General features: G+C 38.4%; 1 protein-coding gene across 1 annotated transcript in view; it reads right to left on the bottom strand.

Moving 5' to 3' along the window:
• SLC35F1 (solute carrier family 35 member F1) overlaps positions 1-20458 on the bottom strand; it is a gene marked incomplete at both ends in the record, with an annotated part of 422151 nt that overhangs the window by 40017 nt on the left and 361676 nt on the right. The window contains one exon of the mRNA XM_080699714.1: positions 7992-8151. Coding sequence (XP_080555840.1) covers positions 7992-8151 — 160 coding nt within the window. The remainder of the gene's footprint in view (positions 1-7991; positions 8152-20458) is intronic.

Genomic DNA, 20458 nt, shown 5'->3' with positions numbered 1-20458 from the left:
CAAGGGAATGGGGTAAGGATGGGATTCTGTGAGGGCTGGGAGCTTTCCCTGGGTCCCTGAGGTACAACCATCACTATTCAGCAGATAAGCTGAGAATTTTGATGAGTCCCTGAGAAGGAAACAGACCTGGTGGAAGATCCTGGATGCATCTTCTAGGGAAATTAAGGTTGCTATGACAGGGTGTGAAATCTTCAGCAAGCATTTTCTTTTTCTTTTTTTTTTTAATGTGCTGACTACCAAATAATGAAAAACTTATAATTTTAAGCAGTTCATTTCAGGAACAACTCGTAAGATAAAACAAATCTATAACCAAAATTATAATGAACATGATTTAGTCTCTTTTCATTCAGGAGACATTCGGAAGCTTGTGATGACATAAAGTCACCATTATGAATATCAATTATTGTTGTACCAGTGGAGTGTGAAAGGACTGCTTAATAGAATTCACGGTTAATAAAATTAACTTTATATGCCTGGATTCAAGGAAGCTAAGTCATAATGAAATATTTTAATAGGAATTAGAGGCATATCGATCTATCTTTTAAAAGTCCTAAAAGGAAGACCCATTATTTCGGTGAATAATCTCACCAATATTTTTTTCTACTCCACATCTGTTATGCTTACTCTGCTAACTAGCTTTCTACTCTAAGCAATCTACTCACCATGACCTAAAGTCATCCTCAATTTGGCGATCATTTTTGATAGTAATAATACAATTTTGTTTAACTGTGAATTCGGAAATATTTTCTCAGTTATCAGCAACACAAAAATGAAATAACTTTTATTATAATTTCACTGATAATTGCCAGTTTTTAAATCATTTTTAAATGGATACATGTGCCTATGGCATATTCTATGGTCTGGATTGGTCCCCTGTATTGAAGGCTGGGTCTGAAGCCTGTAGAGCTACTGGGAAATGGTGGGACCTTTAGGATGGTGGCCCAAAGGAAGTCACTGTGGGCATGGGAAGAGTGCCTGGCCTTCCTGGTCCTTTCTTCTTTTGCTTCTTGGCCACGATAAGGGGAGCAGGCCCCCTCAGCCATGTGTTCCTGCCATGATATATTTTACCACCTTTGAAACTGTGAGCCAATATAATCCTTTCTTCTTAAAGATTTACTACTTTAACTTTTAACTTGTTGATGCATTGTAATCACACATAATTATGGGGTACAGGATGGTAGAGGCATACATGCACGTATCACTCATTTAGCCCTTCCCGTTTCCACCTCATCCCCTCCCCCTTCCCTCCCTCTGTGTTCAACTTAGTGACTGACTTTGGTAGTTTGTGAATGTACTTCATGAGCATTTGGGTGCTTCCTTCTTCCCTTCTCCCATCTCCCTCAGCTAGGTCACCTTCTTTACTCATCTAAGGTTTCTCCTTTTTGTCTAGAGTCCTTTCTATGACCCATTTTCTCCCTAGCATATTAGAGAGAACAACTGACTTTTCACTTTTTGTTACTGACTAATCTCACTTAGCATAATGTTCTCCAGTTCCATCCATTTTCCTGCTAATGACATAATTTTGTTCTTAATGGCTGAGTAAAATTCCATTGTGTACATATCCCATAGTTTTGTAATTCATTCATCTGTTGATGGGCATCTTGGCTGGTTCCATAGTTTGGCAATGGTGCAGCTATAAAAATAGATATATATGCATTAGTCTGGTAGTTTGGTTTCTATTCTTTTGGCATGTGGTATTGCTGGATCAAATGGTAGATTTCTTCCCATTCTTCTGAGGATCCCCCATACTGTTTTCCAAAGTGGTTGCACTAATTTGCAATCCCACCAACAATGTATTTTAGTTCCTATTTCTCTACACTCTCACCAGCCTTTGTTGCTATTTTAATTTTAATGATTGCCATTCTGATTGGGGTTAGATGAAATCTTAGGGTAGTTTTGATTTGTATCTTTCTTTTTTTTTTTTTTTGGTGGTACTGGGGTTCCTGGAAGCCCTTCTATCTCCGGGCTACACTCCCAGACCTATTTTTACATTTTTATTTGGAAACAGGGTCTCCTAAGCCAGTGCGCGCGGCTGGCTTCGAACCTGCGCAATCCTCCTGTCTCTGCCTCCCAAGCGCGGGGATTACAAGCGTGCGCCACCACGCCCGGCAATTTGTATCTTTCTTATGGCTAATGATGTTTAATATTTTTTCTTACATTTATCCGCCATTTGAATTTCTTCTTTGTGAAGTGTCTATTTTGCTCATTTGCCCGTTTTTTAATTGCGTTATTTGTTAGTAGTGAGTTTCTTGAGTTATCTGTATATTCTACATATTAGTCGTCCATCAGAGGAGTAGCTACCAAACATCTCCCATCCTGTCAGCTCCCAGTTGAGGTTTTTGATAGTTTCCTTTGTTATACAAAAACTCTTCAGTTTAATGCAATTCCAGGAATTACCTTTCTTCTTTTTAGGTTTGTTTATCTCAGGCATTTGTTAGTGTTGCTGACTAATACAGCATGTATGAAAATTTAGTTGATTAAATATAATGAAACTAATCAGCATATAATTTTATGCAACCTGCTATATGATGAAGTTCTTAATATAATATGTTTTATACCTAAAATGTGTACCTAGTTAACTGGAAATTATAAAATATTACTCATTTTTTTTAAATTAATACAGTAACTACTGACATGGTAGTACTGTTTTGGCACAATGTTCATGCTCAGAAAAGCTATTATTTATGTGCATGAAGCCAGAACAAATGATAATGTTTTGAAAATTTTGAGAAAATGGGTACATTAGAAATTATAAAATGTCCATTCAACCTGAAACTTTTCTCCCTCCTATGAACTTTATAGTGCTACTATCCAAGGAATACACTGTATTCCACTCTATTCCTGTGGCTTAGCTTCCTACCTGTTGTTTTATAAAATAGGATTGAAGAGCATGGATTATGACTTAGCTTTATATTCTATGTGGTGCTGTGCATAAATAGTGGAACATTATATATTCTCAATAAATGTCTAAATAAACTAAGATGACAGAAAATATCTTAAGCCATTGTATGATAGGTGTTTTGAATGGCAATAGCCTTTATTTCAGGTAGATTTGGATATAATCATAATCATACCTCCATCACTGATTAAATGCAACATTGAGCAAACTATACGGTTCTTTCAAACTTCACTTTCTGTACCTTAAAATGTGGTTATTGTGAGAATAATAATAATAATAATAATAATAATAATAATACGTGTAAAATGCTTAGCAGAGTATCTGGCATTTAGTAAGTGTTCACAAATGGTAGTTAAAAAGAGTGAATTAGTCAAACCCTTTAAATAATCATCTGTTTCTTTGGGTTGGAAATTTCTCATTCTGGATTGCTCCTAGATTCTAATCAACAACTCAATCATAACTGCCTTGCAAAAATTGATTTTCCTTATTACATTTTTTTCTGAGAAAGGATCTTGATAATGTTGCTTAGGCTGGCTGAATCCACAATCTTCAGCTTCAGCCTCCTGTGTAGGCTGCATACAAGTATGCATACAAGTATTTCCTTACTTGGTTTTTGTTTGTGTATAGAAACATGTTTTAAGGGATATTTGTCTATGTGTGGTGGTAGGAGGAGAAGAAAAGTTATTTAAAATCAAAATTTGTCACTAAGTCAAGATCTAATGGTGAGTTATACTACTTAGAGTATTGAAAGACTATTAGTGCAATCCATGAAAATGTATCCATCCCATTGAATATGCTGGAGTTTTGAGTAAAAGGATCAACTGTCCTGTGCTCCTGTAGATCAGTTTTACCTCAAAAGTCTCACATATAGAAAATTCCTTTTATTCTGGGTAATCCAAGGACAGTTATGCAATCTAATTTAATATGTAAAAACAACTGTACAGTGCCGGGCGTGGTGGCGCACACTTGTAATCCCCGCGCTTGGGAGGTGGAGACAGGAGGATCGCACAGGTTCGAAGCCAGCTGTGCTGGATTAAGAGACCCTGATTCCAAATAAAAATATTTTAAAAAGTAGGTCTGGGAATGTAGCCTGGAGGTAGAAGGGCTTCCAGGGACCCCAGTACCACCAAAATAAAATAAAACAACTATACATCTCTGGCTAGATTTCATATCTAAGCTGTATAATTTAATAATGATGTGACCTTATGCAAGTTTCTTATGTTTCCTAAAACTTGATTTCTTCATTTGTAAAAATGAGACTAAAATTTTTTTGTATAGGTAGGAGGATTAAATGAGATAATGTATTAGAAAGTACCTGGCACAAGTGGGCACTCAATAAAAACATCAAATTTATTTTATTGTGTTTAATTATCTGACTCTTTGAAAATACTTCCTTTTCCTTGAAATAAATATAATACTGTATCTAATAATAAAAACTTATTATAAGTAATTAACATCTTTGATAAGTGAACTATAAGATGCAATGGATATGTTATAGTAGAAAAAGAATATGTTGAAAGGCAAGAAATACATTTTATAATAAGGATATATTTTAATTAAGTTTTATCTTAATTCTATTAATTTCTAAGTTTCCTTTTATATTCATAAGTTTTCCCAGGAAAGGAAAAGTCATGGAGATGTATCTCTTGGGTTTTACCAAGCCATTTTTGTGCACTCCAACTGTCCTGTTTTGCTGGAGATCAGCTTTAGTCTAAAGTCTATGACATTCTTAGGAACTTCTTCTGTTGTATATTTCCCCCCTGGTACATCAGTAAATGCAGAGGTGGTCTTTGGGAAGAGGCCTTTAATGTTGACATGAAGTTAAGGTGGCAAAGAGAGTTTATATATATTAAGACCACCAATCTTTACTGACCAATTTGGAGAAGACATCTCTTTTCAACTGAATGCAAAGGTATGGAAATATCTTACATCAGGTACCCAGTTATCATATGACAGACACAGAAAGAGAACCTAAGTGTTGTCTATGTCCTTTGTACTATGTATGGTATACCACTAGCTCCACAGCAGCTGCCGTGGCCTGGACTGAGGGACCTTCTCTCTACCTCGGTCCACAGCAAGCACACTTGATGGTCAAGAGTCATCACAAGCATATCCCTGGCACATCATTCTGGGCCCTGGCATTTATGTTTTGCATCTGGAGTGCCTAATGCCACCTGAGAAGTTTTTTTCTGCAAGGCTAAATCCAAGGAGGAATTCCTGAATGGCAGGTGAAGAAGCTTGCTGACATTATAATTAAAGCAATTACTTTAACTATAATGAGGTCAAAATAACATTAAATGGGCCTAAATGAAATTGCTTGGGGACAGAATTGCCCAAATCCCAAGCTAAAGCCAAGCATATAGTAAGCAATATAAACAAGATAAAGTTAGACATTCTCTTTTCTTCTGGGAAGCTCATGATATGGTGATGAGAATGGATATAGAATTGAATGAGTCATTAAAGTGCTGGTAAGTCCCTGAAGTATTTTAGAAAAGCTCTGTGTCCCAGGCTAATTAATGCAATGGAGCCAACTCTACCATAAAGCAAAAACAAATGTGATATTTTTGATAATGACACACACTAATTTTAGGATTGCATTGACTGACTCCTAAGCCAATATGGGTTTTCTCCTTTTAAAAAATTTATATAATAGCTTCAACTGCTACCAAATTTAATATTTGATAGAGAAAGCAAAGTATGTCCCAAAATGATTTTATGAAATGAGCCTTTAGATCCTATTTTTAGGCTGGCCTTTAAACATCATCACATATACTTGGGCAGCATTTTAATGGCATAGAAGATACTCCATAGTGATGGTTTAATTCTGTTAACATAGGTGCTTCGTGTGTCACAAAAGAGATGATGCTGTGTGCCTTAAACAAACTCAAATGGACAGACAAAATGCCATTCAAGTATGTTTTAGCTCCATCTATACTAAACAACAACAAACACTAACCACTTTGGAAAGGCCCTCAAATGGGCATACTGTCCTTTTTGTTTTTGTAGTACTGAGGGTGGAACCCAGGGGCTTTTCTACCTCCAGGCTATGCTCCCAGACCTATTTTATACTTTATTTGGAAACAGGGACTCACTGAGTTGCTGAGAGCCTCACTAAGTAGCTGAGGCTGGCTTTGAACCTGTGCAGTCCTACTGTCTCAGCCTCCCAAGCACTGGGATTACAAGTGTACACTACCACAATCGGCCTGTCTTTTTCTTAAATAGTACTACTTTCCTAACACTTCATTTGAAAGCCAGAAAATATTTTTACAGGGTGTGTGTATACGGTCCAGTAAATCAACTCAAGTTGACAATCTAGGCTTACACATTCAGATTTATCAGGACAGATGGTGGTCATGATGAATGGCTAAGGTCTATGGGCAGTAGGTACACAATTGTACTTAGTCTGTATTTACATGGTACCCAGAAACTTGAGAAAGTATAATTAAATTGTGACTTTAAAACAACTGGCCAAGTCATATCTGACAAAAACGCCATCTGCTTAGTTCCGAGGAAACTGTTCTTATCAAGGTTACCCACAATATGTATCGAGCATAGAACTGGCCCTTTCACATGCTGTATATTGATATGCCATAGAACCAGTTAACAGAGGAGAATCTGAGAAATGCAGAGTATCTTTTCAGTCCATCTGTTGAGGTGGAGATCGATACCGTTGTTCAGGCTGTGGGTCTGGGAGGCCCAGGCTGTCTCTTTTTTTGCCCTGTGTTATATCTTCAGCTCCCAACAACAGAAAAGAAAAGGGGGACCGGCCCTGGAGGTCAGGTACCCTGGGGTCTAGTTCCTGCTGTCCCAGCTCTGTGACTTTGGGTCACTCACTTGGCTTCCCTTGATCTTAGTGTTCTCATACGTCAAATATAAAGAAACCGAACAAGATCCTTTTTAGCTATAAAGTTCTGTAGTGTGACATATATGACATAATTTCAGAGATTTCATATGACCTAGTCTCATAAAGTGGAATGCCTCAATTTTGACTCTTTATTATCTAATTTCCTACAAGAAAGAGGCAATTCCAAGAACTCTGTGAGAGTGGGTATTCTCTATCCATTTTCTGATATTAAGAGAGGTGTCAGTTTTTGTGTTCCAAAAAACCCTTTCACAGCAGAAGGATTTTGTTATATTTTAAAGAATTGCAATGGCCGGATGTGGTGGTGAATGCTTGTAATCCCAGAATTTGGGAGGTTGAGACAGGAGGATCATGGTTTGCGGACAGCCTCAGCTACTACTTAGTGAGGCCCTTTGCAACTCAGTGAGACTCTGTTTTAAAATAAAAAAAAAATAGAGCTAGGGGTGTAGATTGGAGGTATAATGGCCCTGAATCACATCCCCATTACCGAAAGAAAAAAAAATTGCAATGGTTTTAAATGGGTCTGGAAACGTCCTGGATCAGGACTACCCCCACCTCTGAGAGATTAACAGCAATTTGATGAGTTAATAGTGAAGCTTTACCTTCTGAGTCTATAACTCTATAAGCTATGATTGACACCAATAACCCCCCCTCACATGACAAACAAACAAATAAACAAAAAACCCATGCACAAATAAATTGCATTTATCTTTCTCTTGTAAAGGTATTGAGCATTCCTAATCTAGACTTCAAACTTTAAATATTTACTTGGAAGCCTATAAACCATCCTTCACCTGGTAGTTTGAAAGCTCAGTCTTTCTCTTTCAAGAGAAAGGAGTGGGTGGGGGAGAGTGGGGAAGGGTGGAGATGGCCCTTTTGGTTCAGGCGTAGAGCAGTTCATTACAATCACCTCTAACCAGCTGGTCTGGCCTCTAAAACTTCTTCCAAGAAGATGTTTTAGAAGATTTGACTCAGTTTCAAATATTTTCTGTGTGTTTCTGAATTTATATAAAAAGGGCATAAAAGTTGCACTTTGCTCCCCTCTTTCACTCAAGAAACATGTGTTAGGCACCAATGTTTTAGTTATGGGGAGCAAATGTGAATAGGATACAGACACTAAAAAGACCAGACACCTAAAGAGTCTTGATTCTACTCAACCGCAAGCATCCTGTTTCTTGCCTGGGTCTTACCCGCAGAGGTGAGCAACCTGGTGAACATCCGCACACTCACCTGCTCCCTGGTGCCTGCCCACAAGCACATCGGCTCCCACCATGCAGCCCATCCCCAGGATGCAGACGACGATGCCAACGAAATGCACAGCCTTGTACCGGATCAGCAGGAAAAACCAGGAGAGCAAGATCACCACTGGGATCACGAAGCAGTCCAGGAGCTGTGGGGAGGAGGAAGGTGAACAGTAACAGTTTTAGGGGTGCTCCGTGTCTCAGGGAAAAGTGATATACTTCACCTGAATCTAAGTTTTTGCATAGACCCAGAACCAACTCAGTTAAAACAGGCTTGGAGCTAAATGCAAGTTAACTGTATTATTTCCTTTCATCATAGACATCTTCTGAGCCTTGAGGGAAAGGAGAGAAGGAAAACAGATAAGGCAGGCTGGTGGTGTAGATTCTCATTCTTGTGTGGGCAGAGTGGCTCTGCCTGCCATCTTCTTCAGCCCCCTGGTAGGCCCATGGGGATGCTCACACACGCAGAGGATATGCCCAGATATGTTAGGTGGTTCCATTACTTTAGAAATTGATTTAGGAATGAGAGGTCAGGGTGTAGAGGTCTTAGAATGTTCTTTAAATTATTAGAATTTAGACAAAAGCTGAACTTCATTTCTCCCAATTGTCTCCACAGTTCCAGTAAAAGTTGCTTAATCTGTCCCTGACATTTTACTCTTTTACAAAATACCCTAAATTTTAATAGAAATATTAATCTTAAAATTTTACAAATACATTAAAATATTGCTGTAAAATGGTTGGACAATGGCCAGGTGTGATGGCATATGCCTGTAATCCTTGTACTTGGAAAGTTGAGACAGAAGGATTGCAAGTTTGAGTATAACCTTAGAATGTAGTAAGATTCTCATTAACCTAGGGAGACTTTGTTTCAAAATAAAAATAAAATAGGGCTGGGGGTATAGCTCAGAGATCCATAGAATGCCCCTGGGTTTGATCATCAGTACCAAAAAAATAAAAAAATAAAAAGATTAGATAAAGAATAAAGAAAAATAACTCTAATACACACACACACACACACACACACACACACACACACACACACACATGTTTTGCACAGCGAGAGTCCATTTGACCCAGAAATCCCCAAAGTTGATAAAGTTTGCCTTGAGATGTAACATGGAAAAATTAGAAGCATCCTGCACCAGGGGCCTGAAGACCTGGAGTAATAGATCCTTAATCATAGTTGTGCAACCTTGGACAATCACAAACTCAGAAAGCCCCAGCTTCCTGTTAGAATAAAGAAAACAACCACACTAAAGGTCCCCAGTGATCAGCGTGAAGCTCAGAGAAAATGAAGTATTTGGTAAAGACTGAGCCCCTCAATGTCTCTGTGTCCCCTCTCTTTCAAACTCATGCTCCGGGCTCCACTCCACAGAACCACCCCTGGAAAGCCTCTGTATACCCTAACCAAGGAAGGGCCTCCACCACACTAACAGATGTCCTGCAGGACTTTAAATGCCAGGTGTCAAATGAGTCACTTGTGATTGGTCCTACTGCCCAGTAGAGTTCCTTGCTAAAATCCTAAGCAAGTGGCCCCCACCACCCAGCAACCAGTGCCAGGCAGAGAGCCCTCACGCTCCTGCACTCCCATAGGCTTTATCCTGTTGATCACCTTGCTCTTCTGCCACTTCCACCCTGGAAATATCTGTCCTATCTATCACGCCAGCCCCTTTCCCTTCCACCACCTAGACTGAGCTGGCCTCCTCTCCAACCAGGAATGAAACCTTCCGCCTGCCTTGGGACCTTTCTTCCTCATCCCCCTCCTTCTGCGATGTGCCACCCAGTCCCTGAACCTCCTGCTGGCTTTTCCTTCAGGCCTGCACTCATGCTGCCTCCTCAGGATAAGCCTCTTGGACTCCAGGTGAGGCCAGGTCTGGTGTGATGGTTTTCTTGCACCATACTTTCCCTTCATAGTGCCAAATGTCACTGTACTAAAAATATAAAATCACTGGCATAAAGTCTGGTTTCTGCCCTCTCCTGGGGGACTATGTGGGCAGGACTGTATTTGTAGCACAGATAATGCTGCTGGGCTCATGAGAAATAATAATAGTTGTGAAACAAATACATACAAAGACCTTTATTGACCAGAAACATCAATATGGAGTCTCCATGATTCGTTAAAGGCCGAACAAGGCTTGGATATTGGTAAAGTGTCCCTGAATGTCTGAGGGGATTCTTGGCCATGTAAACAGCACTCCAAATCCCCTTGGTCTCCAAAGTGTTTGTGACCTGAGTGAGCCTCAGCATGTCTGTGCACTGGTCTTTTCTTTTGCAAAATGAAACAAGCTCTCAGAATAGGAGGCGGCCCTCAGGTTGATGAGAGGTGATGAGGATGGAGTGAAGAGGCACCCTGTGAATGCTGAGCAGCACTGTGAGGCCAGGCTGCGCCCAGAGGTCGCAGCAGCACGCCTGGCGGGCTCTGTGCAGGGGAAGCAGCAGGCAGGATTGTGCTGCAGCCCACAGTTGCTCCCTGCACAGTTAATTAGCAATGCAAGTTAACGAGCCCACTTGATGTGGTAATATACGCTAAGGCAGGTTTTATAACTGGCCTCAAATGCCACTTAAGTATATTAGGAAATTTCAATTTGCCCGTGAAAACTGTTCACTGGGCATAAAACAGTTGGTGTTTTGTTTTAAAAATTAAAAATGTTTGGATCATGTTGAAATATTTTGCTACATGCCCCACAACTGGGATTTTCTTTCTTTCTTTCTTTTTTTTTTTTTTGGTGGTGGTACTGGGGTTCCTGGAAGCCCTTCTACTTCCAGGCTACACTCCCAGAACTATTTTATACTTTTTTTTTTTTTTTCTTGAAACAGGATCTCTTAAGCCAGTGTGGCTGGCTTTGAACCTGTGTGATCCTCCTGTCTCCACCTCCCAAGCACGGGGATTACAAGTGTGCACCACCACGCCCGGTGTACACAACTGGGATTTCATTATCTGGCTGGAAGCCCTTGGACAGTGAAATCGAAAGCCTTCATTTCTGAATTATTGAGGGAAAACCAGGCTATCATCTACTTTGTGGAGAGATCTGAACACTGTTTCTCAGTGTTGTTGGAAACCTCAGGCACTTGGTATGTCTAGGGTCTATTTCCTTTGAGTGAGAACATCCTTATGTGTAAGTGTTAGGTAGTTCTATGGGCAATGGGAGACTTTTAGATGTAAGAGAAGGGAAAGAAGAATACAATTAAACCAGGATTTTAGGGACATTTGGGTGAGGGAAGGTTGTGCTCAGCATGAATAGGGGTGCTGAAAAATTGGTGATAATGAATTAATGAATGGACAGACATGTGGTATCAGTAACTGTCAGAAGGGACATTAGAGATGATCAAGATTGTTGCTGGAGTTTGGAACAGGACAGTTCTTAATTTTGAGAGACTGTCCCATGCTCTCAGCAGGGCATTTAGAGCTGTTAGTCTTTCTTTTTTTTTTTTTTGGTGGTGGTACTGGGGTTCCTGGAAACCTCTGGGCTACACTCCCAGACCTATTTTATACTTTTTATTTGGAAACAGGGTCTCTTAAGCCAGCAAGGCTGGCTTTGGACCTGCGTGATCGTCCTGTTTCTGCCTCCCAAGTGCGGGGATTACAAGCGTGTGCCATCCGAGAATTGTTTGTCTTGATCACTATAATACTCCTACCCACTTACAAATGCCCCTGGAGGGCAGTATCTCCCCAGTTATGAATCACAACAGGTTCCAGGCCAGCTTTAGCAAGTTAGTGAGACCCTGCTTCAAAATAATAAATAAAGCCAGGCATAGTGGCACATGCCTGTAATCCCAGTATGTGAGAGACTGAGACAGGATTGCAGGTTGAAGGCAAGCTTCAGCAACTTAGGAAGATACTGTTTTAAAATTAAAAGAAAATAAAATAGGGCTGAAATATAGCTCAGTGGTAGAATGTCTCTGTGTTCAACCCAAAAATAAATAAATAAGTAAGTAAATAAATAAATAAATAAACAAACAAACAAACAAATAAATAAGGCTGAGGGTACAGCTCAGAGAGAAGATGCCCCTGGGTTCAATTCACACACACACACACACATACATAATCAGGAACTCAGAAGTCCCAAGAAGTGATATAATATGCCAAAGGTCACAAATTGTTGGCATCAGCAGTAGCTATAAATAATAAATCTTTGAACAATTTTTAACGAAGGTCAATGATAGGAATATTTAATTGCTATAGCTGGAGGTTTCACCATGGCATCTGTAACTACAGATAAGGAATTCTTTGGCAGCTGCTTTTAATAAATAGGCTATTACATTTCAGTGATTTTTTTTTTTGCCTCCAGCCTTTCCTCTCTTGGTCTTGATAGCATAAAACATACTGACAAAATAATTTTCCAATAGTTTTCTGGTAGCTTAACTTCTTAGAAAAGAGGTCATTAGAGTGATATAAAAGAGAAGCATTGCAATAGCAGCCTCGGACTGGGACTATTAAAAATGAAAAAGTAAAAAGATCATCTCTCCTTTTGTCATTCTTCTGTTTAAAAGATTAAATTTCTGTGTGATCATTTTTCCATCCAAAAGGAAATTATAAAGTATCATACCAAAAGACAAATAGATATGATTTCAAAATCATCTTATTCTCTGAAAAAAATCTCAAAGGACATTAAAAACACTTTGGAAAGAAAAGCATCCATTGCCCTTAGGTTTACAAAGCATCTTTTTTCTTTAGGAATTTTACCCTCTATATAGTATAAGTCCTTAGACAAGCCATGTTAGACAGGTCTCTGATTCCATTATCACAGTTTATTGACAAAGACAGGCACAAAATGTACAAGGGCTGGGGCAAATTTTCTCAAGCTGTGGTGGCTGTACCATGATTATTATGTTACTTTGTAGTTTTGAATAATATTTACAGCAGGTTGCATTAAGATTAACTTTTTTGAAAAACAATTGTGTTTTTAAACTAAATCTTCATAACAGCCCTTTAAAGAAATTATAGCTGTATTCAATTTCAATTTTTTCATGACCCTGGGGATTGAATTTAGGGGGTGGTTCTAGATCTGAGCCATACCCCAGACCTATTTTGTTTTTTATTTTGGAACAAGGTCTTCTTAAGGCACTGTGTGCTGCCCTTGAACCTTTGATTCTCCTGTCTTCGTCTCCCAAATACTGGGATTACAGGTATGTACCAGCACACCTGGATGTACCCATTTTTTAATATAGCATGTATTATATGCATATGTAGATATGCACATGCCTCTCAAGAGTGTTGTTTTGAATAAGACATTTCTGTTTTCTGATAAATTTTCAACAAGCCTAAATCCAATAATATGTGAAAGATATTGGGCCATTTTGTAGTAAACATTATATGGGCAAAGGGTAAGTCTAATAAAATGGAATTATTTCATTAAGCACTACCAGAGGCGACCTCATGTCTAAACGCTTTGATAGAGAATCCAGCTCCAACTCTGATACTGAGAGGACAACCAAGATAGTGCACCACAGGTGAGGTTGTTTGGCTTTGTGTGGTTATAAGATAGGCCATGGGAGCAGAATTATTTATATTATGTTCCTCAATTCATCACTTTTTTATCCATTTTAAGAGTCATGAAACACAACTGCATTTAATTATCACAACTTTATAGTTTCATGATAGCTATTATATAATAAAATCCTGTGTTAAGCGAAAGAGGGTGTATCCTCATAATCATCCATACACTTAGTGGCCTCAATCAGCCAAGTCCAAGTAGCAATTTTCAGAGTTTTACCAATGAAGTTAAATTCACAGTGACACTGTAAAGATACTCATTAACTCAACATATTCACAGATAAACATAACTGAATTTAGAGGGGGAAAATCTCCTTTGTAGAAGACATAGCTTAAATAAAATTAGTAGAACAGCAAATGGGGAAGTCATGAGAGCTGTAGAATTAGAGAGTGTTTCAGTCTCCCTTCTGCAGCCATAATCGAAAAGACTGACCATGTAATTAAGAGGAAAGAAGATTTCATTTCTTAGTTTCAGGTTCAGTCTGTGTGAGGCTGGGGTCTGACGCTCTCAGGATAAGGCGGTGGGAGGAGAGTGGGAGAACTCATGGGCTGTGTTCACGTCATGGAGACCAGAAGCAAGAGATTGATCCAGGGAGGAGGAACCAAATATAATCTTGAAGGCCGTACCCTCAGGGACCACCTCCTCCAGCCACACCCTACAGGCCTGCTGGGTGCCGCTCAGTAAGTCTATTACAGTAGATTTATCCACTGCTGGAATTTTAACCCTCACGATTCAATTACATCAACCCCAAACATTAATAAATACGCTTTTAAAGGGACACTGTATACCAACTAAAACGGAGAGTAAAGCCAGAAAGAATCCATTGAGCTACACTTTATTGAGAATCTACTAAATGCTGGGTCTTGAGGGGAGACAGTAGAGGAATATACAGATGAACAAGGCATGCTTTCTTCCTTCAGAATATTCATCTTCCTGTAAGGAAATTCTACATTGATTGTGAATTTTTTTGTTCCATGACTAGGTGGTATGGACATAACCAGGCTCTGTGACAAGATGGGTAAAACTTTCTCTGCACTCTGGGACTCCCAGTGTAGGCTAAAGACACAGTTGACAGTTACCCCTGGTGGTTTTCCTTCCTTTTCTTTTTTTTTAATTAAAAAATCTTAAATTTGTAGCATACTCTATAATTTCATTAAATTGAGCTTGACTTTTTTGAGATATGACTCACATACCATAAAACTGAGCCTTGTCAAGTGCACAATTAAGTGGTTTTAATAGCTGTATAATCATCACACTGTCTCACTTCAGAGTATTTTCACTGTTCCCCAAAGAAATCCCAACAGCAGACACTTCACGTCCCCTTCCCCTTAGCTCCTGGCAACCACTAATCTTCCTGTCTCTATGGATTTACCTATTCTAGGTATTTCATATAAATAGAATCATATAATACATAGCCCTCTGTGACTGGCTTCTTTCACTAGCATAATGTTTTCATGGTTTGTCTGTACTGTAGCATGTACTATATTCTCATATATATGTATATATGTATACACACACACACACATATATATATATATATAATTTTTTTTTTTGCGGTACTGGGGATGGAATTCTACTTCTGAGCAACACCTATTTTTTATTCATTATTTTGAAAAAGGGTCCCACTGAGTTGCAAAGGGCCTCACTAAGTAGCTGAGGCTGACTTTGAACCTGCGCAGTCCGCCTGTCTCAACCTCCCAAATGCTGGGATTACAAGCATGTGCCACCATGCCCAGCTCAAAATTTGTATAAAATATTGTCTAATAATTTTCTATTTTTAAATATTTTTATTTGTTCTCAGTTCTAATTATAAATGATTCTTCAAAGAATAAATTTATATATAAATATCTATCTGTGTCTCTGAACATTTTCTTAGGATAGATTTCTAGCCATGAAATTATAGGTTTTTAAATTTTTTAAATCTCTTGATGCATATTGTCAAATTTTTCTTCCCATGAAGTTAGTGCTCATTTATTTGAGCAGTCTCAGAGTATAAATGCTCCAATTTTACTGACTCCTATCAATTTTGACATAATCTTTTGAAAGTTGCCAATTTGTATAGGAAAAGTTTGTGGTATGAGAGATGGAACCCAGACCTTCCACAAACTAGGCAAATGCTCTGCCACTGAGCTATATCCCCAATTCTTTTTAATTTAAATTTCATTTTGAGGCTGGGCATGATGGCTCATGCTTGTAATCCCAGCATTTGGGAGGTGGAGACTGGAGGATTGCAGCTTGCAGACAGCGTCAGCTACTCAGCAAGGCCCTTCACAACTCAGTGAGACTGTTTAAAACAATTTTTTTAAATGCTAAAAAATAGGACTGAGGTATAGCACAGAGGCAGAATGCTCCTGGGTTCCATCCCCAGTATCACATACACACACAAAAATCATTTTGAGAGAGCATCTAGCTAAATTGTCTGGTCTTGTCTTGAACTTGTAATCCTCTTGAGTAGCTGACCTAACAGACATACGCCACCATGCATGGCTTGAAATTTTTCTTTAAAAAAAATTATAGCCGGGCATGGTGGCACACGCTTGTAATCCCTGCACTTGGGAGGAGGAGACAGGAGGATCGCACAGGTTCAAAGCCAGCTTTGCTAGCTTAAGAGACCCTGTTTCCAAATAAAAATATAAAAAATAGGTCTGGGAGTGTAACCCAGAGGTAAAAGGGTTTCCAGGAAACCCAGTACCACACACACACACACACACACACACAATAGTTACACGAACACTGATGAAGCAGAACCTTTTAATCTACCTATTTATAAGTATTTCGGGAAATATCTATCCATGCATGCTCTAGGTTCATTTCTTTCTACTGACATAATAAAATTTTATTATTAAAGATGTTAGATTTTTGTTTTATTTATTTATTTATTTATTTATTTATTTATTTATTTGGTGGTACTGCACGATCCTCCTGTCTCTGCCTCCTAAGCGTGGGGATTACAAGCGTGCGCCACCACGCCCGGGTAGTTATATTTATTGAAAATATCTCTGTAGCTTGTTTTATGAAAATTTTGTTTTTAGTGCTTCCTAAGATAAGCATTTTAGCCAGTCGTGGCGGCGCATGCTGGTAATCCCAGCATTTGGGAGGTTGAGACAGAAGGATCCCAGTTCACAGCCAGCCTCAGCTGCTACTTAGTGAAGCCCTCCACAACTCAGTGAGACCCTGCTTCAAAATAAAGAGCAAAAAATAGGGCTGGGGGTGTAGCTTGGAGATAGAATGCCCCTGCATTCCATTCCCAGTACCGCAAAAAAAAAAAAAAAAAGATAATTGGTGGGTTTAAATATTTATTCGTAGGGTCATTTTCTGAAAATTTTCTATCCCCCAAATCAGCTAAGTAGTGATCTCTATATTCTTTTAGTTATTATGCTTTCTTTTTTAACACTTAAATTTTTAATTCATTTGGAATATTTTCTTGCATGAGATTAATATCTAATTTTATTTTATTATAGCTACTTTCTCACTGCATTTGTTAAATAGCATTTCAATTTTTAGTGGTCTGTAGTATTTTCTCTAGCTGTACCTTATGATGCTAAGATCTGTTTATGGTCATATTATATACCATACTATCAATGGTATCATGTTGCTTTAATTACTACAGATTTATGAATGCATTATTCCATTGGTTCTAAGGCAAATTGGTTTACATTATTTGTTGTTTTCAAAATCATATTTGTTATTATCATTTTTCAGATAAAATTTACCATATTTTCCAGTCTTTATCTCCCTCTGCCCATACATATACCACAACTTTATAATAAATTCCTTAGATTTCAAAAAGCCTCTGTGACATTCATTATTTAACTGCCAAATGTTAAAATAAGCCTTTTGGGACAAATCTATATACTTTTTTCAAACTCTTACTGAACTTCAAATGAAATTTTGAATTTGGATATTTGCATTTATTATAGCCATCCAAAATATCAGTTGAATATAAATTGTACTTTAAAGGGTACCGTGATTTTTACATCAGATAAATATGACAGGTTTTATATTTATATTAATCAAAATAAAAATGTAGATAGTCACCTAGCACTTAAATTAAATGTTATAGTTTAGCTTACTGTTACCTTTTTAAAAATTCATTATGTAAAACTTCATTAAATAATCACAGTACAAAAATATATCTTATTTTTAAAAGAATGAGTAGCTTTGCCTAGAAGTGCAGGAAAAGTCTGGTAGGCTATTTCTTTTCAAAAAAGCAGGACATGATTTTTTTTTCTGAAAAATCAAATTTGTAACTTGGCTTTTACTCATCCAAAGAGTTACTTTATTTCTTAAAAAAAAAAAAAAAAGATGATCACACATTTGTTTTTCATGGTATTTTGTATTTTCTGAAACATGTTATGTAACATGAATTAAAATGACAAGAAAATATAGATAACTGCCGGGCGCTTGTTTGTAATCCCCACACTTGGGAGGTGAAGACAGGAGGATTGCACAGGTGTGAACCCAGCCGCGCTGGCTTAAGAGACCCTGTTTCAAAATAAAAATATAAAATAGGTCTGGGAGTGTAGCCCAGAGGTAGAAGGGCTTCCAGGAACCCCAGTACAACCAAAAAAAAAAAAAAAAAAAAAAAGAAAAAGAAAAAGAAAAGAAAGGAAAAAAAGAAAGTATAGATAACTAAAACGAGAGAGACTTGCTCTGTAAACCAATAAAATGATTTTAGAAAATCTCCATATTATTCCCATTTTGTAACTATAAGCCTAAAAAACTTGGCATGGTTTGTCCTCTGTCTTCAATTTATGGTCTTTAATTATCTCCAGAAAGGCCAAATATAACATTGTTTTTGTTCTGATAAAATGTCTACTTGGAGGCTGTTTTTGTGTTTATAAAACTATATGTACTATTTTCTTCTTTTATATTCAATGTTGTGGTTCCAATTACTTATTTATCTAGGATCTAACTGGCAGAAAATAATAACTTTGATCTACTTGAAATTGCCATTGTTATAAGTCACACTGGTTGAATACTGGCAGTGTTTTGTGGTTCCCCTAAAAGGCGCATGGAAGTACATGGAGATCAAACCCCAGCTGAATTAGTGTTAGATCTGTATTGGAGAAGGTGGTGTTGCTTCCTATCTCCTCTAATTTTGCTACCCACACGTTTAGACAGCTGGCCTGGGTGAAGGAGCATCAGGGTTTGCTTCTGTCTCAGGTATCTTTCCTGCAAGAGACAGTCCTTATCCACCCCCCAAACCAGCAGAAACGAAGCAATGAAGCACTTTGAAGATTGACCTTCCCTCCTTTTTGTTTTAAGGCATTACAGTCCCCCCAAGAACCAAGGTTCTCTATTGGATATTTAACTCGCTGTTCCTCCTTTGGGATGGAGCAAGTAAGGAATAGAGAGAGTTTCTTCCATTTTTCTCAGCTTTTGGAAGGGAACTGAAAGGGTCCCTGACGTGGTTGTATCATGGGGGAGAACAGAAATCCTCCCAGCTGGGCATGGTGGCTCACGCTTGTAATCCCAGCATTTGGGAGGCTGAGACAGGAGGATTGTGGTCCGCGGCCAGCCTCAGCTAGTTAGTGAGGTCCTTTGCAACTCAGTGAGACCCTGCTTCAAAATAAAGAATAAAAAAAAATCGAGCTGGGGATGTAGCTCAGAGGTAGAAAGCCCCTGTTCCATCCTCAGTACCACACACACACACACACACACACACACACACACACACACACAAATCCTTCCACATTCTCCCTTTCTTTCTTTAATGTTTCTCCCTGTCTCTCTCTTTCTCTCTCTCTATCTATCTATATACATATATATGTAACATAAATGTATAATGCACATATATATTTATATCTCTATATTTTCTCTCTATATATTTCTATATTTCTCTATATATATATATTTATTTTTTATTTATTTTATTTATTTATTTTATTTATTTATATATATAATATATATATATATTTTTGGTGGTACTGGGGATGGAACCCAGGGACACACTACCTCTGAGATACATCCATAGCCCTCCTTTTTATTCTTTATTTTTTCTGAAACAGGGTCTCACTGAGTTGCAAAGGGCCTCACCAAGTAGCTAAGGCTGTCTGTGAACCTTGATCTTCCTGTCTCAGCCTGCCAAATGCTGGGATTACAAGTGTGCCCCACCACACCCAGCTCTCTCTATATATTTTAAATAGGGTCTTGCAAGGTTACTGAGAGTCTCTAAGTTGCTGAAGCTGATCTTGAATCTGAGATTCTCCTGTCTCAGCCTCCCAAGCACTGAGATTACAAGTATATACTACCACACTCCGCTAAAAGCTTATTTATTGATGAAGGATCTACATATCATGTTAATCATAAAAGTCTCTGGAAGAAGAAAATCAGAATCTCTAAGAATAAAATGTTACCAATGGTTATCTTTGCATGGGGTGACTGAATCTTTACAATTCCACGGTCCATATACTTTGTGGTTCCCAAATTTCCTCTTTGGAACATATTCTACTTTTGAAATATATAGACATATTATGGAGTATAAAAATCTATTATGCTGAAAAGTCTTTCTCAAAGGAGGCTGGTGGTTTATTTAAAAAAAAAAACCAACTGCTCCCATTTCTGTAGAGCATAATGAGGTGATCTCAGCCCTCTGTCAAATGCTCTCTGCCCAAAAGAGCCTTCACCAGCCTCCAGATCCTTATTAACATGCCCCTCCAACTATTTGCAAGGTCAAAGCACCTCATGCAGCCCAGAGCAGCCACCACCACAGTCTGAGGCAACTGGTAGGTGACTCCAGAAACAAGAATACTTTTCTCCTCTTCCCTTCTAATTGGCTATTCTCCCTGGTTTCTAAAAGTGACAAATATTTAAATTCATCTCCAGTAGGTTCAACTGAAGCACTAATGAGGAAGGATCTTTACATCTCCCTCCTGCTCCTCCTCCTCCTCCTCCTCCTCCTCCTCCTCCTCCTCCTCCTTCATTCTTCTTCTCCTTCTTCTTCTTCTTCTTCTTCTTC

This window comes from Muscardinus avellanarius, assembly GCF_963383645.1.
Source record: "Muscardinus avellanarius genome assembly, chromosome: 8".
Classification (NCBI taxonomy): domain Eukaryota; kingdom Metazoa; phylum Chordata; class Mammalia; order Rodentia; family Gliridae; genus Muscardinus; species Muscardinus avellanarius.
This window is presented reverse-complemented; position numbering and strand designations above follow the sequence as displayed.